Below are 27,786 nucleotides of genomic sequence, written 5' to 3'. Positions count from 1 at the left end.
TGCCCTAATTGCTTCTTAGAGCCCACAAAACAACTCCCTGACCCCCCTTTTTTGTTGTTGTTGTTCAATACAGTTTGGCAGCTGGATTTAAACAGTTCAGAAAATAAACTAGTCTGACTTCAGTCCTCTTGAACCCCACAGGTTTTTCTCAAATGAATCTTCCACTTTATCAGCTACATAGATTCTATTTAATATAATTAAAATGTTGAAGTGATGAATCTTCTCACTGAGAGCAAATTATGGCTGAATACATGAAATGGGTACTCAGCAGGAAAGGTGCACAGGTACCAACAAGCGAGGGAGCAAGAAACTGGAGAACTCCGATACACACAAGACAGGGAAAATTAAAAAATGGATAGGAAGCAATGAGCAATAAGCATCTTGGGCCACTACGTCTTTTAATCTTGTGTCTCCCTTTCTGTCTGTGTTAGCTGACTTCTGTGGCATGACTTGGTAGGCATCTAAGGAAACGAACTACACACTGTTTTGGCATGCATAGCACAATAATCAACGGCATAAAATCAACTCAGTATCAAGCTGGGATCACCGAATTATGATGGCAGGAGAAATTAAATAACATTAATAAGAAGGTGGATATGGAATTCTTTCCGTCTGGGACATGCCTCTTTTGTTAGTTGACAATGGTCTGCATGGTTTGGCTTACTAACAGACAAGGCTAACACCTGATTAGAAAGCTGAAGGGAAAAAAGAATCATTTTCTATTCTGCACCAACCCAGCTGAGAAAATTTGAAACTAATTAAAGAACAGTAAAATGTTAATGAATCTGTGTCCCAGTCACCATTCATGTAACTGAAGGTTCCTCTACCTATATCACAGACAGCACTTTTGCTCATATTTCAACACGAGATCACATAAGTAGCAATGTGCAAGGGAGAAAGAATCAGAGATAAAAAAAGATTTTTCAAGCTCCCCTCTTCAGCTCCCAGAAACCAAAATAATCTTCCTCTACAGCAGTACTCCTATTGGCTATGCTGCTACCTGTACATACACCATGGTAAGACTTTATTCACAATGATTTTTCATTATTTTATTGACATTTGATATAGACCAGACTGCACTCTGCATTAACTAAGGGAGCCTGATTCTTTGAGGTCCATAAACTCCCATTTCCCACTGGGCCTGTGAAAGAGGTTGATGCACAAAGCCACTGAAGATAGGTCCCTTGCAATACTTGGAACTTGCTTTCCCGCAGCCTCCATTCTCTGCTATATTGGGAAAGAGCCAGGAGAAATACCAGCACTTCAGTCCCAACTCAGTTTTGTACTCTGTGGTTTGAATCCCAGCTTTTATGAAAAAACTATAGAATTTGAATTATGGTATAGCAAAGAAAGTGTGGAACAATTAGTTATGTTTAAAGAATTACAAACTCTTTCCTGGGATTTTTTTTTTTTTCATGAAAACTTGTATTTTTTCTACACTAAACTGTTAATGAACTTCCAAACTACTAAACAGAAACAAAGAAACAAACAAAAACTGTGTACATATTGAACAGCAAACTCTTTTTCCATTACATGAGTCAACTAAGAATTTTTGTTATTTTCAAAATACGCATATTTATTTCATGAATGTAAAAATAAAAATGTTCTTTAATATATCTGAATCTCTGATTAAAAAAAAAAAAAAAGGAAGAAAACAGGCAACAGATTTCCATAAAATACCAATATCGTAAAAACACAATTGCCTATTGAGGCAATCACCTACTAGTGAGTTAAAACTACAGATTAGTAAATTGCATAATGCCCCCCTTGGAGTACTCAACAGTTCAGATGTTTCTCTGAGTCTTATTTAAGCCTCTTCAATCTCAGCAAATACATAATTTCAAATAGTAGCTGTACTATGTTAAATGCCATAGAAAGGGAAATGCCAAAATGGACTAAAAAATCATAGACTTCCCAATAAAAACATTATTTTTGGTAGACATTATTTTGCTAAATTCAACCTAAACATGATAATCATTTTGCTCAACCCCCAATTGCATTTTTTGCTGAATACATTAATTATCCCTCCAATTTCTCTCACCTTTTCTTACATGTCTTGCCTCTCTTGTTTTCCTTTAATAGATAATCTTTCTCCCATATTTAAAAATATAACCTTTCTTAACATCATGCTTTTATGTAAAACCTCCCTTGGAGATGCTGCTACATTTGATAGGCTTTGAAACTCTGTGCATGAAAGACAGGATGTGATAACTCTATGATACCTGAAGATGCTTCAATGGGCACTCAATAGGTAGTCCATTACTCTTACCACACAGATATGATTGTTACAGAGAGACGGAACAATGTACTGTATATACAAGAAAGAGTAGTGCAGTCAAATCAAGCAGAACAAAAAGAAAAAAAAAAAAAAAACAAAATCAAAAACTTGAGAAGATCACTCTTTTCTTTTGTTTCCTACGAAATTCATGGGAAAAAATGTGTGAACACTGAACTTTCCCACTCCAGCCTTTTCTGGGCTCTTCCTATAAGCCGGAGAAGCAGAGAAGGCGTCAATTTTACTCTGCCAGAATGCTCACTATTGCAGTCAGAAGATGTAAATCTCGTGGAGCAGTCCTGACTAATGGTTGTCTGCATAATCTACAGAAGCAGCTTCATTGGTCATTTTAAGAGCATGATTCTTCACAGATTTAAATGGGAAGTTACTTGGGCTTCAGGGAAGTAGAATCTAGCTCAGAAATCTCACAGTGTAATACATTACAAAAATATTATTAATTTCAGTTAAATTAAATGAAAAACATACATTTTACTATTTTATGATGACAAGCATTTCCCAAAATGTCAATAAATGTTAAAAAGAAATGACCTGGTTGGTTTGTTCAACCATATGAGGGAATTTCAATTTGCTATTTATTTTAAGTAAAAATGTATCTGCAAAATCATAAAAATACAGATTCTGTTTCTCTTATTTTCTTATAAAAAAGGGAGAATGAAGACAAACGTGAAAGAGCTTAAAGCTATGGTATTTGGTTTGAGGATCAGTTGGACTTTTCATTTTGTCTGTAGCACTAATTATAGATTTGATTATTATATAAATATTGTTTTGTGTTAGCTCTATGGTCAGACTTCTAAATTTAGAATTCTTTTTTTTTTTTTTTTCATGATGTAGTTTCAATAATAAACATTATGATCATCCTAGGTGTATGTTACAGCATTAAAATGCTTCCTTTTTAGGCACTCGGTGGAATCGCGGCTACTGCTCAGATATGGCTTAGTTAGTCTGCCTGTAAAAATGAAGATTTATTTTTATGTGGCTTGAACTAAAACACCGGAGTTTTAATGTGTGCTCACTCTTAACTATTAAAATTGTGTGCAATGGCAGTTTAAATGTTTTATTTTCAAATAAACAAGCAAATGGACTGTTATTTCTATAAATACTAATAGAATCATGCTCAAGCACTGGGAGTTTTCAGCCTGGAGCAAGAGAAAACCACACATTTTCTGTTTATTTTTTGTGGGTTTTACTATTTTAAGTAACATCAAGGCCTGAACTGGAGATATTCTGACGTTTCTGGTTACTTTGAAGAAAAAAAGTCCCAGTAGTTTCTTAGCAAGTTAGGTCAGTTTATGCTAAGTCACTGAGTGACAAAAAGTATTCTCCATGACGACAATATATGCAATGTCCTTCTGGACAAGGGAAAATAGTTGATGGAGTCAACAAGCATGTTGCAAGCATGTATGCAAAACTGCAAGCATGTATGCAAAACTACTTACAGTCCTGCAAGCATGTATGCAAAACTACTTACGTGCACAGTACCATCAAGTGTCATTCTGCAGGGGTATTTGAGAACTGTCCCTGTCTCCTTAACTGAGAACAGATGCTGACAGTGGTATCAGATGCTCTTTGCTGTTCTCCCTCCCTGTATCCTCAAGCATGAAGGATAAAATGCCAAGGTTCTTATGATGTCTTTGAAACAGTAAAAGCTGAGCATTAGCTGCAAGGTTTAGATCTAATAAATGTTGCTTTGGCTTTCCTTTATAACTAACTCCTTTCAATGTTTTGAAGGAGCAGAAATGGACAATTATTTGGTTGTGTTGTGGAGCTTTTGCTCAGCCTCATTTGGTGATAAACAATTATCTGCAGGTGACAAAGTATTGGCTGAGTTTTTAAATTAAATTTTGAATAGACAAATTCAGACAGCATTACATGACTGATTTTTTACAAGGGTATCAGACTATCCTTTGAAACTGTATGTTTTTGCAGCCCAGAGTTGTTCCTCTAAATCTCTGGTCAGTTGAAAACAGTGCAATCTCATTTCTTTGCAGTAATAAAACCCTCTAATAAATAGAGAGAAAAAATGACTGAAATAAGTAAATACAACAAAATTAGAGATGCTGAAAGCTAATGAACTCAATTGCAATCACTTTGGGAGTAATAGCCTTATCTTAAAAGTATTGATTAAATATCCGAATATTTACATCTTGTACTGGAACTGTTGAAGGCAAATGATGCATTGCAAAGCAAACAGAAGCTGACCTTTGCACGTTTTCCCATCAGGCTGCAGCGTAAATCCAACTGGGCAACTGCATCGTACCCCCGTCGCGGTATCCTTGCAAGTCCGATCACAGCCTCCATTATTGACAGCACATGTTTCTGCAGAATGAAAAAAAAAGAGACAGAGAGGAGGGGGGAGAAAGGGAGTGTAATGAAATGTTCTGGGGGGGGGGACAGGCACCAACTCTTTGGGACAATTTTATAACATTATGAAAGCAATCTAAGTTTAAGCAAGACAATTCAATCAAGCTCTCAAGGTCATCAGGGTCCACATACTTGTTTTGACGGGTAAATCATTTCCACAAGTCATGATTTCTTTCTCCCACAAAACTAGTGTTTTTATTTATTATATTTAGTTAGTGCTTTTGAACTGTCTTAGACAATAGGATGGGTTATTACATATGAAACAAGTTTAAAAAGAAAAAAAGCGATTGCCTTTAAAAGCAGAACCAAACAGTCAGTCTGTTTCATATCAGTCAATGTCTAGCCAAGGCTTTTTAAGGTTCATTATTTTAAAACTATGTTGCAGGCATAATGAACTTTAAAAAGCAGTAGAAAGCAAAGCAGAGTGCTAGACTTGGAACCGAGAATATAAAATCCTTAGTTAAGAAAGAGTTAATGGAAAATGAACTACATATATCACTTTGACAAGAATCTACATGCCCAATCTGTTCTTACTGAACTACAAGCAAAAGGCATCTGGGTTTTGTCCACTTAAAGCTTTTTGCAATTTGAAAGGAGTTTGGAGTGGGTGGGAGGGCATAATTGAGGTCACTGAACCCATTCCAAGCTGTGTCATTGAAATTTCCCAGTGCTTGTAGTATGTAGAAGGGTGGCTGGGCAAACACAGGCGAAAGAAAGTTGCAGTGCTTCTTAGCTTTTACAACAGCGGGCAACAACTATTAAGTACCACTACATAAAAAAAATAATCTTCAACTTCATTACAAAAAAAGCAAAAACCCCTTTCTTAATGCTGTTATTTTCTGTTACTTGTGTGTGCACATGCACCCACCTTACACATACATACACATGCATACACACACATCCATAAAACAGATAAAAGGCAAGTGAAATGATTAACTTTGCTTTGATCTAGAGAATAGAGTGGATGCTAGGATGCCAATTTAGCATGTCAGTTTGAACTGTGCATTTATCTGAAAAGTATCTGCTTCAGAGACCAAGTCCTTTTAATAGTATCTTTTTCAGCTGCTCTGGCTTTGATTAAATTAAAATATCCTCCCTGCTCCTCCCAAGATTGCCATTATTCTACTCAGCTCACCTCATTTTGGCTTTCCCTGAAGAGGCTTTGTCATTATTTACTCAGATTTACAGACTCTTATTGCTGAATATTCACAGTCTGTGTCACAACTGTTTTCTGTAGACAGAATCTGAAAATATGCTATAGGATATGCTAATGGAGAATTGCCTTAGAACAGTATGTTGATCAAAAATTATTTACACAGAACAGAAAATGCTTTACTTTTAAACCAACTGGTACTACAGGATTTTTATTTCAAAGTAGCTTCTGCTAATGCCTTCAGTGTGAACTTAGGCTGGTCCTTTGGAAGGACTTCACTGCTTCAAAGTAAGAAAAAAATACATCTGTTTATTTATTGTTTTGAACTGATACAGACCTCTACATCAGTTTTGGAATAAGTTGCTGGCACCTATGAACAAACTGAAAGCAAGTGGTACGGGCACACATGCATTAACAGCATGGGACAAAGCTTTGCTGTCCATATACATTTACCTATGCTGTACTAGATATATCATGTGTGCTACATAATAACATCATATAGAAAAAGCAATAAGTATACGAACGAATTTGCATTAAGCTACTAGCAAGTACAGCTAACAAAAGGATTGACTTTTTTAGTAAAAACTTCCTAAAAATGGAGATGAACCTGCAACTTTTTATTTTCAGGCAGAGTTCTTGCTTACCTGTCTAATCCAACAAAATTAAAAGGTCATTTTGTATGAGTACAGAACATTTATGTAAGACTTGCAGAACACGAACCTAACTGCTTAAATTCTGATTTTCATATACTATCCTGGGAATCTTAGATGCTGATTCTACTCTATGGAATTCCTTGGTAAATTACAATGCTGTCATTCCATTTGTATGTGAATGTGTGTGTCCTCGTACAGCAACATATCAAATTATTTTATGTTTCAGAGAAGGGAAAAGGTTTCAGGTCATTTAATTTAATTTTTATTTTTTTAATTTGGGTACAAGTTAATGATATGATGACTTGACAAAAGTAAGGAGTTAAGATTAAAAAATAGGAAAAAGTGTTGAAGATGTATGTTTGGCATGGCATTGCAAAGAGCAGTAAATCTTATGTTAGCAGATTAACTTTGGCATATGAAGAATCCTTTATTGCAGTTCATCACCAAGATATGAACATAAGCAGTAATATTTCTGCTTTCTGGATGACATCCAGTGAAAATGAATAGACACAACAATTTTTTTTTCCCATGGCACAGATGACTGGATCTATAGGATAAGGGTCATTCAGTGAACAAAAGTTATTTCTATGTATAAATAGAGAGAATCAAGACAGCTTTTCTTATTTTCACAGAGATTTAGTAAAACAAACCAAAAAGGATAAATACCCTTCAACTTTCCTGGTGACTCTGACTTTAATACATGACAAACTCTAACAGAATGAAGACCCAAGTGAGTGAGAGGACATCTGACAGTACCTCTTGCATTATGGATAATCAGGGAGATGTATTGATGAAATTCCTTAAACTTAAGGTCATGAGAAAAAAATGGTAAAAGAAAGCTAATATGAATAGCAGAATGTGGGAAAGAGGTATTAACAAGCTACATCAAATATAATTGCTGAGGCCTATATACAACATAAACTGAAGCATGTCATCACTGGTGTTTCTGTTAATTATTTCAACCCATTCTTCTCACCACTGTCAAACTTTAGTATATATTTGAAATGCAAATAAAATTTTAGGTCTCAAATAAAGAGCAGAAACAAATGACTTATTTCCAAGCTATCATGCTGGAGATGCTATACTTATATGGAAGGGAAAGAACAAATGTTCAAAGTTTGGATCAAGTCTTCATGATCATATTGATCCTACAGGCTATTTTCCACAGTTTTTGTCTTGGTGAAAGGTAATCTCACCTTATTTAATGCTCCTTTTTTTTTTAAAATTCTTTTTCTTTTCAGATTATTTTGGTATGTTTCTGATTTTTTTTTTTTTTTTTTTTTTTTTTTTTTTTTTTTTGTTCTGATGCAGGAGCAGAAAATCACTGGAAGACAAAGTAGTGTTGGGAAACTGATATTTCAGTTCCTTCTGAATTATGATAAAGCTCATCATTCATAACTAGACTTCACTAGAGCTTAAAATCCTACTTATATCCTCACAGCCCTGCTTATATTCTTATCAAATTCCTACCAGAAAACTCAGACAGAAACTGAGATCTAAAGAAGAGGACATCTACTTATACAAGGCACTGTGGGACAGCTTATATTGTGTTTTTCCACTGTAAGATCCTAATTCTGTAACAGTCTCTCATGTAACTGCTCCCCGGATTGATAAAAAAGAAGTAACCAAAATCATTACCAACATGATTTAAAAAATATCTACATTTTTACTAAATTAAAATGTTTATTGATTCAGCAATAGTTCATTGCACTATGGGATATGTGCTGTTTCTAAGCACCCTATTAAACTAAATATCCTAATAAAAAATACATGCTTGAGCTGTCAAGTCCTTCAGCGCAGGATCAGAAGTGTTTACTAAGTTACGAGGTGAAGTTACAGTATTCAGTCCTTTAATCACTCCAGTGTCTATAAGGATTTAGCAGTGAAAGATGAGTTCTCCAGGTTCTAGTTCTGCATCTTTTTAAACTACAGTGGCCACAGGGACTGGTCACTTCCTTTAAAATAAGCTGACATCATCAGACAAGACTTATTTGGTGTTGAATACTATTAAATGCCTGAAATGCAAAACACATTTATCATGGTTTGGGAACATTTCTACAAAACTAAATTTCATCTTTTTTATGAAATATGTAAAAGATAAACACTCAAAATGTAAGCCTCTATTCAAATCTGTTTTTTTTGGAAATGGTTGATTATTTCATAAAGCCATTCAAAAACTGCCTCCACTTTTTGTAGTTGCATTTTACCTCTACAATCAAAAGAACATAACATGATTTCAAAGACATTACTGAAAATCAGGCAAATCTTAGAATTTTTATTATTTACTTTGGTAGCTTGGGTAAATTTCATCTAAAATCTAAAACAAGTTTTAGGAACTGAGATATGATGCAAACCAAAACAAACTTACATAGGTTTACACGACCAGAAGGGATACATCTGAATATTATAAAGTAATATATGTTTTAGTGAGGTCACTGTCTATAATCTTTGATAGTCATGAGTTAGGTTCCTGATGACAGGAAAAGGCAAACATCAAGAAGGGCAATGGGGAGGCTCTGGGTAACTACAGGCCAATCAGCCTCACATAATAAAATCATGCTGGAAGCCATTTCCAAGAACATGAAAGACCAAATGATTTGAGAACAGCCAGCACTGACTTCCTAAGGGCTAATCGTGCCCGATTATCATGATCACCTTCTAAAATGACATGATCTGCTCTGTCCATAAGGAGATGGCTGTGGATGCTGTTCACCTTAAATTTCGCAAGTGCTTTGGCATTATTTTCCATAGTATCCTTATAACCACAGTGATCAGAATGATTATGCACTGGATAAGTGGATAATATGTCAAGTAGAAAATCAGCTGGATCAGGGCTCAAATGATTGAATCAGTGGTACAAAGTCCATCTGGCAGTGTGTCATGAAAATTAACCCTCAGCTAGTGATATGAGGGCCAATATGTCTGTACTAACAATGTGGACATTGGGATGTAGTGCACTTTCTGAGAATTTGGGGATGGTACAAAATTGGGTGAGTAGGGACTTAAGGCTGCTATTCAGAGGGGCCTTAGCAAGTTGGAAAAATGGACTGAAATGAACATCATGAACTTCAGTGAAGGCAAATGCAAATCCTGCATCTGGGATGGAATAATTCCATACAACAGAAAAAGCTGAGCATTTACTGGCTAGAAAGCAGCTTTGTAGAAAAAAAAAAAAAAAAAAAAAAAAAAGGAGTCTTTTCTGAATGGGATTCAGGTTTGTTTCCTCATGGCAAAGAAGATAATCCACATCCTGGCCTGCATTAATACCAGCACAACCAGAAGATCAAGAGAAGTGATCTACTTGGCACTTGGAGTAACAACATCTGGAGTGCTTTGTCCAGTTCTGGGTGCTGCAGTGCAGGAAAGGCATGGACATATTGGAACAGATTCAGTGGAGGTCTGCCTAGATCATTTTGGTTGGAGCACATGACAGAAGAGGCTGAGAGAGCTGTTCAGCCCTAACAGCTTTCTGAGCCTGAATACTCAGAAGAGATCTTGTTTCTGTCTATAGCTATCTAATGTAGCAGTGTATAGAAGATGGAACCAGATCTTTCTTGGAGGTGCACAGTGGAAGGACAAGAGGCAACACATGTAATCTGGAATTCCAACTTGATACAAGGAAAAAAATGTTCCTATGACAGTATTCAAACACTGGAACAGTTGCTCAGGGAGGCTCTGAAATCTATATGCTTGAAGATGTTAAAAACTCAAATGGATGTGGCTCTAAGCAACCTGGTATAGTTGACCTTTGACCAGCAGGTCAGATTAGATGATCTCCAGGGTCCCTTCCAACTTACGTGAGTCTATGATTCAGCTATTCAAAAGAGACTAAAGAAGCTGAGTTTCACTTTTACTTCACGTTATTTATTTCTGATAAAAAATATTGAAGGGGTAGAGGGAGAAGGACCATGAACACAGAAAGGAGTATGTCAAATTCATATCTACTCAATATCCTATTCAAGCATCTCTTTGGAATCTGATATGTTCATATTTCTGATAGGTAATGCTCATGTTCTGAAAGTTGGGAGCATGGAATTAGAGACCTAAACTTCTTCCCTAGTCTCACATAAGCTGCTATGTTTTCCCTGGCAAATTATTTGTGCTGGAGCTCACAAGACATTTTGTGATATACTAGTCTCTTCATGTAAAACAGGGGCAGTATTTCCTACACTCACAAGATCTTCTGAAATTCATTAGCACACATCATCTTGAAACATTAAATACCATTGTTTTTATTACTACAAATAGTACAGAAATTGCTACCAGTAGCACAGAAATCAAAAGCGAGCCCTGGCACTCCCAAGTCTTAATTTACTTTTTGCCCTGATCGTATATATTCCTCTTTAAACATAACTTTTTACAGGGATAAGAGAATTTCATCTTTTCAATCCACTCTGAAGTTCATTTAGATTAGCATAATATGCAGCAGGATTCATATAAGAAAGCTTCATCTAACAGATGAAAGTGTTTCTGCTTTGTCCTAACCAAGGTCAGTCATTTTGCATTAGCACTAATTATGTTGTACATAAAAAATTAATCCTACACTCTGGAATGTGTGTATACATCTGTAGATATATGCAAAACTCCCCTTTCCAAGTCTCAGTCAACCTATCAAAGCATTTGGTGTACTATTCAGTGTGATAAAAATTTGCTTAAGATAATATAAAACTTTCAAATGATTCTCTTACAGGATAAAAAGGTTTAAAAAAACTAAAAATGCAGTACTTGGCTTTAAGGAATGAAGTGAAGAAGTAACAAAGGAATTGATCGTGTTTTTTTAAGAAGACCTAAAAATTCACATGGTACACAAGTGTTAGGCAGGTAAGCAGGTAACTGATGAATTTAAAATTTTATAAAGAGCTGAGGTCCCTATTAGCACTGAAAAGGTGCAATCCGGCTTGTCCCACAAGAAGGTTGAGCCAGAAGGCAGTCACAAAGAGCCCTCAGAAAAATATGTTAAATATAACTTGGGTTTACAGTATTACTGTTCAAAAGCACAAGTGCTGATCTGCAGCCAATGCACCACTGTGTGGGCTACCAAGACACCAGTCAGTGTAGTGTATTTTTGCTGTGTAGACCAGTGCAGGTCTACATAGTATCCTGAAAAAGAAAAAAGACAGATGAATGCTGTGTGGATCTCAGCGTGGAGGATGATGGTCGTAATTGCATGTTATTACCAGAGTTTATAAGAAGTGTAAAAACATTGCACTAGTAATCATTGTCAGTTCCCTTTTTCTCATCAATATGCAGCTCTATCCCAAAGGCACCATAAGGCATGAAAGGAAGACCAAGCTATCTAGCAACAAGGAGTTTCCTTTGGAGATATTGAGAATTGGTTCTCTGATCTCTTCAGTTACCCAGCATGACAGCCTGCAGTCAGCAGGATCGAGAAGCCCTATGTGTTATCATTCTCTTGCTCACAAAACAATGACTGGAAAGAGCAGGGAACAACTGTAAATCAAAGAGCTGTTCTCAATAATGTGTGGAAGAAATGAAAAAATTCTGTATAGCTAATGATTTCTATTTTATATTTTCTATCCTAAATCATATTCTATGATTTTGACTGACCTTCTCTCTTCAGGCTTTGTGCAGACAAAAAGGATATATGCAGCAATGTGTAGGCAGTAAAAGATTAGGATTGGTCATATCTGCTGGTTTATGTCATCAAACTAAAGATGGTGAAATCCATATACTACAAAAGGTACAGCTCTGTCCTGGTTTCAGCTGGGACATAATTAATTTTCTTCAGAGCAGTCGGTATGGTACAGTGTTTTGGACTTAGGATGAAAATAATGTTGGTAACACTGATGTTTTAGTTGTTGAACAGCCTGGCTTCTGCATTGCCATTAAGTAAGCTGAAGGGGGTGGTAAGAAGCCGGGAGGCGACACAACCAGGACAGCTGACCCACACTGACCAAGGAAATATTCCATACCATACGACACCATGCTGAACAACAAAATTGTGGGGAGTTGGCTAGGGGGAGGCTACTGTTGCTGAGGGACTGGCTGGGTATTGGTCAGCAGGTTGTGAGCAATTGTGTTGTGCATCACTTGTTTTTTTATTTTTTATTTCTTCTTCTTCACTTTCTTATTAAACCGTCCTTATCTCAATCCACAAGTTCTCACACGTTTACCTTTTTAAGTTGTCTCACTCATCCCACTGTGGAGGAGTGAGAGAATGGCTATGTGGTGCTTAGCTGCCTGACAAGTCACAACAAGCATGCACCCTCTTTTCTCACTGATTAGTAATTAGTAACTGATTTGAAATAATTGCTATTGGAAACATGGAGAGGCAGGTTTGTGCTGATTCTCAAATTTAAAGGCGACTGAGGTGCTTAACGCTGCCTGAAGACACAAATCTGGGCAATGTCTGACTTTAAGACAGTAGGGAGAAGAAGAGATAGCAGTCCCTCAAAACAAAGAATTGTTTCCAAGTTTCCCAAATTTCTGTATTCTGTTAAGACTGAAATGGTGAGAGGTAAGTATGGCTGAAAGGAGGACCTGAGGGACATGTTTTCCCTACCTAGTTCATATGACTGGCCAAACAATAACACTGCCCATAGTGCAAGTTAGAGCAGTCTAGCAGTTCATTGCCCTTCATTTGGAATTCACTTGCAGAAGCTTTAAGTTCACTGACTCAGAAGAAATCTTAATCTGTGATGTAATATTGCCTGGCAAGTGGAGTGGCAAAAAGGGTTAAACCTACTGACAATCTCCGTTCCTCAGCAGATGTGCCATAGCTAAAGCAGTTGTAAACTGCTTCTGTGTTTGAGCCAAGAGATAACATTCTTACCTATCCTAAAAGACATAAAAAGATGCTGAGAAAGCCTAATCTTAAAGCATTAATTGTCATAATCTGTAATGATTCTTTGCATCTGGTTTCTTAGCATTCTGAAGCCTTCATAAGGATTAACATAATGACCCAACTGTGCTAGTTGCTATTATGTTAAGGTTAGGAAACAGTTATCAAAGGAAACAGTATGATTGTAAAGTATTAGAGCAGTTCTATAGGAGACAGATCCTGCCCAGCTGAGGGGAACTGGCTCCCTCACTTTCAACAACACTAAATTCATCCAGTTTAGCAAACACACACACACACACAAAAACAAACAAACAAACAAACAAACAAACAAAAAAAGTACCTGAAATCAAATCATACCATAACTTTTAGCTACAATATGTCACCTTCTCTCACACCCAAAAAAAAGCCTGTGCTGACATCTCATTTTTTCACTTCAGGTCGATATCACAGCACAATCTCTAACAAACACAGCTCTCTGTGAATTCCACAGATATTAGATTTTTGCATAGTGCACTCCTCCACTTAACATTTATATTATATAGAGGAATCTTAAGGAACAGATTTACCACTGGTGTCATCACCGGTTTATGCAGGTGAGTTGCATGACCAAGCCTAACAAAGATATCTAACTGGATAAAATAACATTCAAAATCCCACTCAAATTCTGACCAAAAAAATTCTTTAAGCCCAAAACTTGGAAGACACTAAAGCTTAACTTGGGAAAGGTAATTTTGGAGGGAAAAGTTCTGTTGATTATACAGTTGAGCTTGCTTTTAAATAAGAGAGAATAAGCAGTGTGGGTAACAAGGCAATGAGACAGAGGACACGTGACAAGACTGCTGCTGCCATCCATAAAAAGAATTTTACTGCAAGTGGCAGTGCATGCAGCATACAGCATAAGATCAGGGTAGAAGGAAAGACCCAAAGAACAACAAACACAAGGAGAAAATTAAACACACAACTAAAATAATTGAATTTTCAGTTAAGTCAGAACAATGTTATTCTCATGCAAATTATGTTTTGTGATGCTGAAAGGATAGAGAAAGAGCATTCAGAAGAGTATAATGAAAGAAACAAATAGCTGTGAACAGAAAGAAGGAGAAAGTGAAAGAGCTTCATATTCAGGGAATGAAAAACATGAGACAGAAAGGGTAACTTGCAGGATGTGGAATTCTTCACTCTGTTATGCTTGTCTCTTCATTTTGTTTCAATTTCATGATTGGAAGAATTTTATTTGCATGAAAATAGGATGAGAATTCTGCGCTGCCACATAGGGAATGTGTGAAGAAATGACTAGGTGAATCTTGCAGTGAATCACTAATCCTACAGTTCTCATTTCAGAGTTTCAGGTTCATCTTCAGGGAAACAGTACACATTCAGGGAATGTCACTTGATAGATTGGATCAGGTGTTTTATAAACACTGGATGAGTCCATTCTGGTCACTTATAAATAGCACTATTAGTTTTTTTTTTCTTCTTCTTCTTTTTTTTTTTTCCTTTTTCTTTTTAATTTTAATTTTCCTTCTAAATAGGGAAGATGCATTTAAGAAATACCAAAATACCCCAAACATCACTAGGGAGCACTATCTCTTGGCCTTGGACAAATCCTTTCATTTAAAATGGAAAAGTGAAACAATGGAAGGTATTGGTAGGAATTCTAGATAAGGTCAGAGACTTTATCATCAGCAAAGAAATGAAGAAAAGGGATTTTTATAGGAAATAGCACACCATTCACAAACTCAATAAAAGTGTCAATAACTCAAGATGAAAAGATCTGCCCTTGGGAGAGAGAGAATGCATGAATAACCTCAGGGATTCCTTCCCCTGTTTTCTGTGATTTCATATAGCAAAATAGAACTGATAGAAAGAGCTGAAGTGGGGTCTTGGTTTCACTGTTAGTAACTGACTTAGAGATTCCCCTGGCAATATACTTGTTAAGAACACATTTTAAATGCTTTGTCAATTAAAGAACAAAAAGGTTGTGATGCATACAGAGCAGCACATTTGGCTTTCTGACAGCAGATTTCTGACAGTGAGCATTTTAAAATCAGATAAACACCATTCAGAGAAATAAAGACGCATTTTAAGTTATTTGAAAGACACCTAGAAGGCAGGACAACAGAGCTAAGAACTGAAGTAAATGCTGAAAAGGTGTTTCTGGCATTAAGTGATACTTGGTAGACTGTAACTATGATAGAAGTTAATTGCCTTGGCAGAAAATAAGCAGTAACTTGTCCATCTCTCTGCTCTTTGAGACATCTGGAAACTATCATTCCATTTTGAAAGAGAATCAAAAGAGAATCAAAAATCAATACTACAGAATCCATTTTTTATTTCACACTGGAAAAAAACAACCTAAGCCTTTTGGAAAATTTCTAAGGAAAAAACAGAGCCCATAACACTTTATTCTAATGGCATGGTATCTAGGTTATTACATGGCATGTTAGAAACCCTGGTTCCAGTTTCTATCAGTTAATGTTTACTGCAGCTGAAGAATCGCAAGCCCTTATCAGGCTATATTGGTTGTCAATATGGACCCAAATAGTAGAACACCTTCATAAGGTAATAATGAGGTAGTCTGAATTTACATCCCAATGTGTCTCTTGAACATGGGTGGTAGATCACCATGAAAAGGGCTTCAGTATCATTTTTTTCACAGCCCAAACAAGTGTTCAAAACAGAATACTGTGTCCAGTTTGTTTCCCTATTTCTGAAGACCACTCCAGGCAAAAGCAATTTGAAAACCATAGTCTTCCCACAAAATTTTCTTTCAAGAAAAAGGAAAGGCTTTTGCCAGAAAACTTCTATCATATGGAAGAATATTTTAGGTGAAGAATGCACAGCTTCAGTAAGTTCTACAGTTCTACAATATTCCTTCCTGAGCTGCAAAGGAACTAAATTTGGCTCTACTAGAGAGTTCTGAAATCCAGAAAATGGTGGATTTCTATATGAATTACATTGTGTGTTACAAAGTAATTCAAAACGTTTAGGTGTAGAGCTTAGGGATATTGTTTAGTGGGGACTGTTAGTGTTAGGTTAGAGGTTGGACTCGATGATCTTGAGGTCTCTTCCAACCTAGAAATTCTGTGATTCTGTGATTCTGTGAAGACAGAGATTTGACTTTGTAGAAGTTATTCACAGTGAACTGGTAGAGATCTTTGGATGACTGAAAGGGTGACCAGTGATTGTTTCCATACTGGTATGATGTTATTTTACACCTGGCAGGAGAAAATCACTTTAATTATGAGGCTGTGGTAATCCTAGTTAATTTTGTTGATTCTATTTCCCTGTAACCAAGGAAGAACTGTACATCTCTCTGGAAAGAAAATAGTGATTCAGAGAGATTAAGTCCTGAATTCTTAACAAACAAAACACCAGACTGGAGGCAACAGCTGGATAAGGTAAGCATAACAGACTAGAAAGTCTGCAAGAACAGTTATTCTGTGATTCCTACAAAGCTTAAGCCATAATGCCTCCTGTCCTGGTTTCAGCTAGGATAGAGTTAACTTTCCTCCTAGTAGCTAGTAGGGTGCTACATGTTTTGGATTTAGGATGAGAAGAATATTGATAACACACTGATGTTTTAATCGTTGCAGAGCAGTGCTTATGCTAAGCCAACGACTTTTCAGCTTCTTGCTCTGTCCTGCCAGTGGGCAGGCTGGGGGTGCAGCAGGAGCTGGGAGGGGACAGACCCAGGACAGCTGACCCAAACTGGCCAAAGGGGTATTCCATACCATCTGACATCATGCCGAACAATATATATATATATATATATATATATATATATATATATATATATATATACACAGGGGTCGCTGGCCGGGGGGGACGACTCAGGGATAGGCTGGGTGTCAGTCAGTGGGTGGCGAGCAATTGCATTGTGCATCACTTGTTTTGTATACATTATTATTAGCAGTACTATTATCATTTTTATTTTATTTTATTTTATTTTATTTTATTTTATTTTATTTTATTTTATTTTATTTTATTTTATTTTATTTTATTTTATTTTATTTTCTGTCCTAATAAACTGTCTCTATCTCAACCCTCAGGCTTCATTCTCCTGATCTTCTCCCCCATCCCAAAGAGGGATGGGGGAGGGTGAGCGAATGGCTGTGTGGTGCTTAGCTGCCGGACAGGTTAAACCACAACACTCCTTAATGTTCTACCAAGCTTATACTCCGCAGCATATACAACGATAACCCTCAGAATCACAATGTGCCATAGGGAAGGGCAGAAGTAAAAAGAAGACAGCGTACTAGAGAAAGTAGAAAGTTTTTATATGTTATTCATGTGCACGGTCATACAAGGCATATATCCTTGCAAGTTAAGACATGAGATTTTTTAGCCTTAACACCAACATAGTGCCATAGCACCAGTTCTTGTCAGCTCTGGAATCCCAAGAATTTTCAATTGGACTAAGAGAAAGAAGGGGAGAAGGGTCGCTTACCATATGAATGTGCATATGGCAACATGTCTCAAGTAAGTGACCTTCATTTCTCTTCACATGATTATCAATATGACATTTACACACCAGGTGTCTGCCCTCTGGGCGTCTGCCTTCTTGAGTCCCTGACTTATGTACATGTAAGCTTCCTGAAGGGAAATCTTGTTTCATCAGAAATGAGGAATGCAGAAGACTGCTCTGCTAAGAGCTGCATAGTACCTAGAAGCCTCTGAAGGAAAACTGCAGAAGCAGAGATGGTGCTTTAGATGGCCTTTCTGTTAACGTTAGGCACAAAATCAATGAGGTACCTTGATTGGAGGATGTTCAGCTTGCATGTGATGGTTCTACCCCTGCTTATTAACAACATGGCCTGATACCTACAGTGTGTATACATCTGATACCTACAGTGATAACCTGGGGTGGAAATAAGTATAACTAGGTACTATTCTGCCATGGAGGCAATCAGGTGAGGGAAGAGTGCTCCTTAGGTTCCTGCTCCTAAACAAAACAAAGTCAAATCATGCTTGGTGGCCAGTGTAAATAAGATAGCTTTATTCTTAGATAACTGTGGTTTAGGAAAAAATAAACTGAAGATATAAAGTCAGGTACCACTTTAGGGTACCACTTTAGGCTGTGGATGCCCCATCCCTGGAAGCGTTCAAGGCCAGGTTGGATGGGGACTTGGGCAACTTGACCAAAGACCTGCCTGTAAGTCACTCTTAGGAAATCAGGGATGGAATGTAATACAGGTACATGTAAGCTACAGCCTGGAAAAGCTGGTCCTTGTTGGTGTGTATTAACAAATCACTTAAAGTGCTTCCTACACTGAAGAAACAATCTAGGCAGAGGTAAGCTTCAGCAAAAACAAAGTCCAGAACATTTCCAATATACTTCACTGCTTATACAAGCACTTTAATTGACAGTAAAATGGTTTGTAAGGGCTTCGGGAGCCAGCTTAGAATCACAGAATCATCTTCAAGGGAAAGAAAAAGAATTACATTCCTGTATCTGAAGCAGGCTGCCAATAGCCTTACTGATGATCCAAGAAGCCAGTGCCCACTGGCAAAACCTTTAGAAGCCCTGACTTACAATGAGATGAGCACATCTTGTGAAAGAGTGAATTTCAGTGCCCGCTTTGGGTGTTACAAAGATGTTTGTAGTGATGGTATTACTACCATTTGCACCATTATTCTGGCCTTTAACATGGAAGGGAAGTTACTGCACTCCTTTAAGTTCAAGGCAGGATCAATGCAATCAGTGCTCCTTGTTCTTTGATATAATAAAAGAAACTTTGTATAACTGTCTTCTTGAGATAAGAAACCAGCCTTATACCTTCCAGAACCAGAGGAAGAACATTCTGTTGCCAAAGTGGGATCTTACAACAGTGACCTCTGGGAAGAATGGAAAAGGTATACAGAAGGTGAGGGAGAGAAATGCAGAGAGCCTTTGCAGTGGTTCTGAAGTTACATGGGTTCAAGCCCAAATCAACCTGATCTGCTTGAGTAGCAGAGAGTACAGGGAGGGAAATGAAACATGGTGAGAAATGGGTCAGGCCAACCTCTTCAAAAGTTCTGACCATATAGGAAGATAAGATAATAAGACATTAGAAATACCCTATGGGATAGGAGTTGGGTCATACCATGATGGTGTTGCTAAAGCAACTTGATTTATATGTCTAGTAAGGTCTGTGACAACAATGCAGCAAGTGACTGTATTTTTAAATATAAAACAAACAAACAAACAAACAAACAAACATATTTTTTTTTGCTTCTAAGAGTTGACGTAGACTCCCCAAAGAGCAAAGTATTACCTTAATTAGGATATGAGGACTTCTTGAGACTTAAGACCAAACAGTGGCTCAGTATCCATAATTCTGGCAGACAGCAGAAGTCCATCTGGATGGAATACAATTAAAGGTTTCCCTCTAAAATGGCAACTGAAGTGGAAGTGAAGGAAATGTAAATAAGGTGTATGAAGATCAATATGGCAAAACATTTCACTGACAGGAGAAAATGCAGTGACATCTTTTTAATGAGAGAACTCTTTACTCTAAACCCAAGTAGTTTGCTAACAACAGGGGAGGTAAAAGAAAAGATGGAAGCCTGCAGTATTTCTCAATGTTATGAAAGAAATTGGATGAAAATTTCTAAGAATCACTGGATGGCTCTAAAGGAAAGTCTCTTGCAGATCATCTAAGAAGACCAGTTTCTTGTCTGCCTCACAAGACTTCAAAAAAAAAAAAAAATCAGGCAGGAAGGAATGGAGTGTGTATATCTAGTTTTCTCTTTTTAAGATTTAGCTGCAGGTCACAAACCACACCATGACTAGGACACAGACCCTTCTAAGAGTCAGTCTGAGATACTGAAGCAGCCACTCTTCCTGTAGGAAATTAGTGGCACTGGCACTCATATCTGACAGCAGTTGTGTTCTCCCAAAGTAATCTAACTCAAGACTGTTCTGAGCCTGTACTGATATTAAGTGTTATGAAGATCACAGTTATTTTAATAATACAGCAAATGACAGAGGACTAGTAGTGATCGTCTCAGGGCTTGTGATAGAAGGCATCTTTCATCCGATTACTAAAATTACATAGTCATCAACATTTCCTACTTTTCCAAGACTGCCTGCAGCAGTCCATTTGCAAGAGCTGGTAAGGTTTTCTGAGGAACTTTCTAGTGCTTTCTAGAACAACTGTTTAGAAAGCACATGAAGAAATTTGGAATTTTATGGAAATGCACTACACTTTTTAAATGTAATAAAACTCTATTAAAAAATCAGTTATGGATTTTATGAGTATCATAACATAGAGTAGAAATAAACAATCAGATAAGTCCCTAAATAGTAAGCTACCCACTCAAGTCTCAGTTTCTAATTAAATTTCTGTACAACCCTAGTTAATGTTCTTCTAAGCAATCACTTGTTCAAACAGGGGCTGTCCAGAAACTGTCAGCTCTTGGCCAATACCGGCTGATACAGGAAGTACTGAAGAGTTATACAATGTGCTTTGCAAACTGATTTTTTTAACTATCTCCCTAAACCTACTTACAGAGTCTATTTTTGTCTTGGAACTTGCAGGCCTAGTGTAACTAAGAAGCTTGTTTTTCATAATATCTTTTTAATTCTGTGCCTGAACTCTTGTAAGCACTGTGAACTTACTCTCAGGTTGGATAATTGCTTCTATCAGAGGGCAAAGTAGTGAAGCAGTACACTATGCTGCTCAGTCCCTCTAAACCACATTTTACATGGGCTGGGTAATTTCACTTTGTAGATAGACCTTGAGTACTGCATTTTCCAATGGTATATAGGTCCTTTCCATGATTTTTTACTGACTTCCTGTGCGATGATGGCTCTCACTGGAATTACAACTAGAAGTGTTACTACCACCTTTAGAAAGCAAGATGAGCTGCCTCATAGCTTTTGTCAGCTTAAATCAGTTTAAACAGGGCACCATTAAAAAACAAATTTTTATGGGTCACTTGCTAGATCTGTGAGCGAATTGCAAATTAACAAGCACAGATATTCTAAAAATAAAGGAACATATGCACAGGCGTTCACAAGAGGGAAAATATTTTACTTCAATATTATCATCTAATACAATTTCAGACTTAACAACACCCTGTGATTTCTAACATAGGGTCTGTCTGCTGTCCTATGATTAAGTGGATGGTTTAGCATGGGTGAGAAGATATGACGTGGTATGAAAATTGTGCAAGTGTTGTCACCTACTGCAACTATTAGCCCAACAATTAACTCAAACTGAGACTTCTGGTCTTCCAAAGGTGGTTCTTCTAGGTAGGTGAAGATGTTTACAGCCAGAGCTGAGCCTGCCAAGGGCTAGCAGGGCAGAGTGTGTGATAGGCTTACTGTTTTTAGGAAAGGAAAAAACAACCAGAAGGGAAAAGAGCAGAATCTCATCATGCCATAATCTCTTATGTGAGTGAAGAACCCCTATCTTGTAAATGGTTCACTGGGTATATCTCATCAATGATTGCTATGATTAAAACTAATAGAAATATTGTATGTGGCGTATAGGGCATCAGAATGGAAAATACAGAGTAATAAACCACTTGGAAGCCTCCAAACTGCTGGCATCATTCAGCAGTCTATGTTACCCTGTGTCCTTTGTCACATGAAAAGAATCTGGTAGAGATTCAGCCACTACCCTGTCAAGTTATCAAGAGGTCGTTCTCACTAATGGCCACAAAAGTAACATAAGAAGACTAGCACAAAGGTGAGCAATGGGTTAACTAGAGAAACTAAAGAATTATCTTCATTGTCCAATGCACATCCTCATCTCTTCCACTCTCAGGCTCCACCAATACAGAAAAACAAGACATGCTTTAGTCTTGAAAGAAGAACATAAGGAAGCTCACTAGTCACTAGGGAAAAAATCTTTCAGCAATTACTAATACAGTACACAAAGGAAATAAAATCAATTTCCAGTCATAATATTTACATTTTTATCAAAAGTAGGCAAATTCAGTTGTTTGTTTAACACCACATATGTAATAGAACATTGTTTTATATCATCATCTACTTTTAAGTCAAAAGGCAAGTCTGCAACATGAGATTCTTTAGGAATCTTAGAGCAACACATACACACAAACACACACGATTCACATGTAAGAAGTAGCTTGCATAAGGTAAGTAAGGTTAATGGCAAAAGCTTCTTTTTATGCAGAAGAAACTGAACATTAATGCTTCAGCATTAGGAAAATAAAGTTTAAAAATGAGAAATGAAGTTGTACAACAGATGAGAACTTAACAAAATCGGTGACCTTTCAACACAGATAAAGTCAGCTAAAAAACAAAAACAAAAAACACAAACCAAATCAAAACCAAAAGGACCAAATGAGACCAAAACAGAAACTCTCCCCCCACCCCCCACGCACATACAGACAAAAGTGAGAGCACAACAAAGGAAGTGGAAGAAAAGTGTTACCCATAAGTAGCCGCCGTTTCACCCGCTTGTCCACATCAGCTACTGACGTGGCATTGTACTCAGAACTCTCAATTGCAGCCTCATCCTTCTCTAAAACACAAGTAAGGGACAAACATGGAGCAGTTGGTTAATCACAAGCCCAATTTTCCACTGCCTAAGACAGTTTCTTGGCATGGCACAGCCAAAGCCAAGAAGCAAGGCATGAAAGCACTAAATCCCCGTTAGAGAGTTAATTCCCTTAAAGACCCCAGGAAAAAATTAAAGGGAGTTTTGGGAAAGGAGGATGAAAGAGGGGGAGGAGGAAGAATGGTCAACTACAAAGTAATCAGATACATGAAGGTTGATTAATACTGGAGAACAAGGCAGCTAACATGAGTACCCCAGAGAAGTGTTAATGATGGAAATTAAAATTCAAGGATGCTAGCTAAGCAACCTATTAAAGACAAACTGTAAAGTGATTCAGGCTAGTGGTGGCGTCATGATCTGAAATTGGCAGGCGGAAGACCAAGACAAACAGAGAAAGCAAGAGTCCGGTGATGGATGGGCATGGATGCACCATAGTCTTGTACACATTGACACATCATGAAGAGGAACCAAACAACAGCATGCAAATTGAACAAAAACAACAACAAAAATAAACAAACAACAAACCAAACAAACACAAAAAAGATCAATTTGGGCAGTGCTGGTTGCCTGCTTGTCTATGAAACACTACTAGCTAAACATTCAATGCTAGAAAGGATGTTGCAAGAACAGGGTTTAGTAAACTTATGAGCATGCATTGAGCAAGATGATGTCAGAAAATGTCATTGTACAAAGTAGTCTCTGATGTCCTATAGGTAAGAGTTTCAGACAGCATAATGAGGACTTTGGTTATGCTTCATTAGAAATACACAGAAACAGTCAAAAGTGTGGGAAGAGGTGATCAGTAAGTGAAATAAAAATAAAGATTTCTCATACAGGAGAGCAATGGAGAAGCAGCAGCTTGGTAAATAAAATGATCTATACAGAAAAGGAATTGCTTTATTAGCAAAACAAAAACCAAAATGAAAGTGGGGACTTTCACATGCAGCAAACATAAAAATAAAATAAAAGGATTAGTTAAGCAAAGACAAAATATGTTAGACAAAGGGTCAAAAAGTATTTATATGGGATTGCAGAAGTTTGCATTCTTGCAGTGATGTCTGGAATCTATACACCACTGAAGACAGCAAACATTGGAATCACTGAAGTGAGGAGGAGGAGGAGGCTGGCAGGTGTTTTTTTTTTTTTGTGGCAACACTACATAGTTGAGTAGTAACAAGAGTTGTTTTGTTTTGTTTTTAACAAGTTCTAGATGGGATCAGGCTGCAATAGAGGCTTTTGTTTGATTTTTTTTTTTTTTCTCTGTAAATAATTAATGAACGTCAGTTATCAGACAAGACAGGCAATCAGGAACCATCACCAGGAAGCAGGTATAAAAATGTAAAAAAAAGAATATTAATAAAAAAGAAGTATTCTAAGAGAAAGAACTACTTAGTGGAAAGAAAATCAGCACAGGCAGTAATATGTGACTTACATCACAAGACCAAGGAATGTAACATGAAGTTATATGTATTACATTACAAAAATGGAAAAAAAAAAAAAAAGAAAAGTAAAAAACAGGTGCAGTGCATACAGCTTTTTAAATCATTTTTTACATGCTGGATAATATAAAACATTGATCTGAGGATATTAGTGAATGTTAAGAAACAGAAGATCAATAATCCGTTCAGTATAACCTGCTCTCAAGGCCCTCACTCTTGCAAATTCTCTGCATCTAGAAATGCCACAGGCTTCAAGGAGGGTTATTTAAACAGAGGGACTGTAAAACTGAGTCCACTGTGTTAATCAAAAAGTACTAGCTGAGAGATCCTGTAAGCTGAGACGCAGCTTGCCTACAACACAGCAAGGCAAAGACCAGTGCTGAACCTTGTTCAGCTCTGCCTCTGCCCATACAACTCTTATCCTGCCATACAATTCGTGCAATCAAATCCTTCAAAAGCAAATGAAGTTCTTTGCAGCCTCTGAGTTTTATGCCATGGATCTGATCAAGAGATCACTAAAGATAATTGACTGATTTCCATGGATTTTAGATCAAGTGCTTTGTCTTGCAGTAATGACAAAGGAGAGAAAAGATGATAAACATGTCCATTTTTTTATTTTTTATTCTTAACCTCAGGAAATTATTAGGAATTCATAAGAACTTGAAATTAAACAAACAAAAAAGTCAAAAAGACCACAATACTAATGAAAGCCATTATGGATTTTAGGCTCTAGCCTGTAAGAATCTTTGAATTCTAACTTACATTGTGCAAAAATATCCCTTTTTATTTAAAAAATGCAGGGAGTAGAAAGAAACAGTGTTAAGCAAATAATATATTTTATAATCATAAATGTTTGCATAACATCTCCCAAGATGCTTTGTCTCTTGAATGGCTTTCCTACTGATAATCTAATGAAAGCATATTCGCTACAAGTGCTGTAATTTTTAGAATCATAAAAAATACATCAGGGAAGAAAGCACATCACGATGTTTCATTTTCCACAGTAACAGCTTAGAAAAACGTGACCATTTTCCTCACCTTACTTACACAAGGAAGTCTGACTCATGAAAGTGAACAGAAGAGATGAACTCTCATACTATTTATGTAATGAAACTTTCATACATAATTATGAAAGTTCTACACCTTTTCATTAAAAAAATATTAGAGTAATGAAAAGAAATAAAAGTTAAAGAAGAGTAACAAAGGGATACTTCATTAGCAAATATTTTGACAAAACACACAAATGCTTCTCTTTATACATAGCATGATCTTTGCTGTTATGGCCAAGAACTGCTGTTACACACTTCTCTCAGCAATGATGCTAAACTCCTGGGAGATACAAACACACACATGTGCACGCACACACACACACACACACCTATGTGCACATATGTATTCTACGAGGAATATGAAATAAAATGTGCTGCAGAGAAGTACTTACCAATGCAGGTTCGGCCATCTGAATGTAGGGCATACTTCTGATGACAACCACACACAGGACCAGTATCAGTGTCATCACAGGTGTGTTGGCAGCCTCCATTCCCATAGTTACAGGTTACTAATTAAGCCCCAAATGAATGAGTATATATGTATATATAAATAAAATGACAATGAAACCAATTAGTCTTAAGGGCCTTTCAGAATACAGAAGAGCAGTAACAAACCAAGACATAAGGCAACATAACATTCTTATTTGTAGTTATTTGCATTCTTTATTCTTTCTGAGCCACATTGTCTTAGTCACGCTCCTGCCTCATGCCTTACTTATTCAATCCATGAAGTGAAGAAAAGGAAAGAAAGAAAAATGAAGCATGTGCTGCTTTTCCACCAGTCTATTTTTATTAGTAATTTTAGCATGAGTGGTCAGCCAATTTCATCTCTTCCTAACAGCTATATGCTTTTATGTACACATCTGTGATGTATGTGGCAGAAAGAAATGAGCAGTCTCCTAATACAGAGTCTATAGACAGACTTTCTCTTTTTGTTCTTCTTTACTTTCTAAGTAGAGGAAGCAGAGACCAAACAGCAAGAACAGAACCACATAAGACTTGAAATCTACTGTTTCAAGTAGTGGTCCTCCTAGAGTAGAAGAACATTTTAAATAAAGCAGTTTTTTTTTTTTTCTTCCCTGAGACAAAAAATATAATGTTAATATGGCCCCACAGTGTACTGGCCTCTACTAGGGAGAAAGCATTGGAAAGGTCGCTTTTACTTACAAGTATACAGTGCAAAATTGCTTTTGGCAGTTAAAATGTTATCTATTCAAAAAAAAATACTAAATATACATTAAAGCAAACATTTTTCCTGACAGGTACAGTTTTGAAGTTTACAAGAATTAATAGATTGATTTTTTGCCACTTGATGGATTTAATTTCTGACAAACTATTTTTTTAAATATAAACCTGGTATACAATGTCTCTAATTTTCCCCTGTTCTGTTTAATCTTTTGCAGTCACATAGCTTGATGCTGAACAAGCCAGCTCTGAATTCACTTTATTGTCTTTATATACAGGTATTTTGGACTGGACTCTTTATGGATATATTTTTATTACCAGATACAGGGGAAATTCAATGTATGATTATATATACTTAGAAATTTCAGAGGACTTAGATATTCTGTTATGTTAGAGTAATTTAAATACTGACTGTTATTAATCAGAATGAAATTCCTCACATTGGTCTTCAGCAGAAATTTTCTCCTAGATAAGAGAGTTTATATAAGAGCCACGGTAGCAAATTGCAATATACCATAAAACTAAGATAATAGTTAACAGGATTTTAAAATTGGGGATCTAAATCTAAACTGTGCTTCTACTTAATCCAACAGAGCTGAACTCAAAATTTCCCAGTGACCTCAGTAACTCTGCTTTAACACTAGCTTCTTAAAATGAAGTAGACTGGAATTTCTAGTAATAGTATCGGTAATTGAAATATCTCACATCTGCTGTGAGTGTCCCATGTGCCGAAGTCATGCACTCTCAGTAACCACTGAAGTATTTTGCATAAAATGGAACACTTCTAGCAAAAGAAATTGAGGGAGACCACCTCACCATATCCAATAGAATTCCCATTAGATCTCTCGACAACATAGGAACCTCTAGTTTATGTGAACAGTTCTTGAAGTCTGGTTAAGGTCACAACAGAAATTGTCCCTCTCCTAAGTGAGTGTAGACCAGAGGCTTTTCTGGGTACAAGCATTCTTGGTCCTTGACATTGTACAACCTGAACAAAATCCCTGTGATGTTGAGAGATAGTGAGAGAATAATCTCTTGGTGTAGTCAAAACAATCCCTAAGAAGATGGCCTGCCTGGATTCCTGCCTCTCCTTCCATGAATGCTAGTATTTTACCCAACTGAAAAGAATGGTGGTGAGAAAGATGGACAGCAGCTTGATTTTTTTTTTTTTTTTTTTTTTTTTTACTGGAGCCTGACAGTGCACTAGGCTGCAAAATGGGAATTGTGGGTCCAGTCCCACCAGATAGAGGAGGGAATTAATTCAAATCATAACAATCCTATGCTTCCAGAGAATTACATTAAAAAAAACCTCCAAGCAGCAACCACCCTCAGT

The 27,786-nt window shown here is 36.9% G+C and overlaps 1 protein-coding gene across 9 annotated transcripts in view; it reads right to left on the bottom strand.

Moving 5' to 3' along the window:
• SCUBE1 (signal peptide, CUB domain and EGF like domain containing 1) overlaps positions 1–27,786 on the bottom strand; it is a 251,963-nt gene that overhangs the window by 73,573 nt on the left and 150,604 nt on the right. For 6 of the 9 annotated variants that reach the window (XM_021278740.4, XM_072041711.1, XM_038173489.2 and 3 more), the window contains 3 exons: positions 25,661–25,777; positions 22,655–22,744; positions 4,496–4,612 (listed from right to left, as the gene is read on the bottom strand). In XM_021278740.4, the coding sequence (XP_021134415.1) occupies positions 4,496–4,612; positions 22,655–22,744; positions 25,661–25,777 (324 nt within the window). The remainder of the gene's footprint in view (positions 1–4,495; positions 4,613–22,654; positions 22,745–25,660; positions 25,778–27,786) is intronic. The other 3 variants (XM_027450069.3, XM_072041708.1, XM_027450070.3) reach the window with 1 other exon arrangement.

Source organism: Anas platyrhynchos, chromosome 1 (assembly GCF_047663525.1).
Source record: "Anas platyrhynchos isolate ZD024472 breed Pekin duck chromosome 1, IASCAAS_PekinDuck_T2T, whole genome shotgun sequence".
Classification (NCBI taxonomy): domain Eukaryota; kingdom Metazoa; phylum Chordata; class Aves; order Anseriformes; family Anatidae; genus Anas; species Anas platyrhynchos.
The sequence above is the reverse complement of the archived record's forward strand: the minus strand, read 5'-3'. Positions and strand labels throughout refer to the sequence as shown.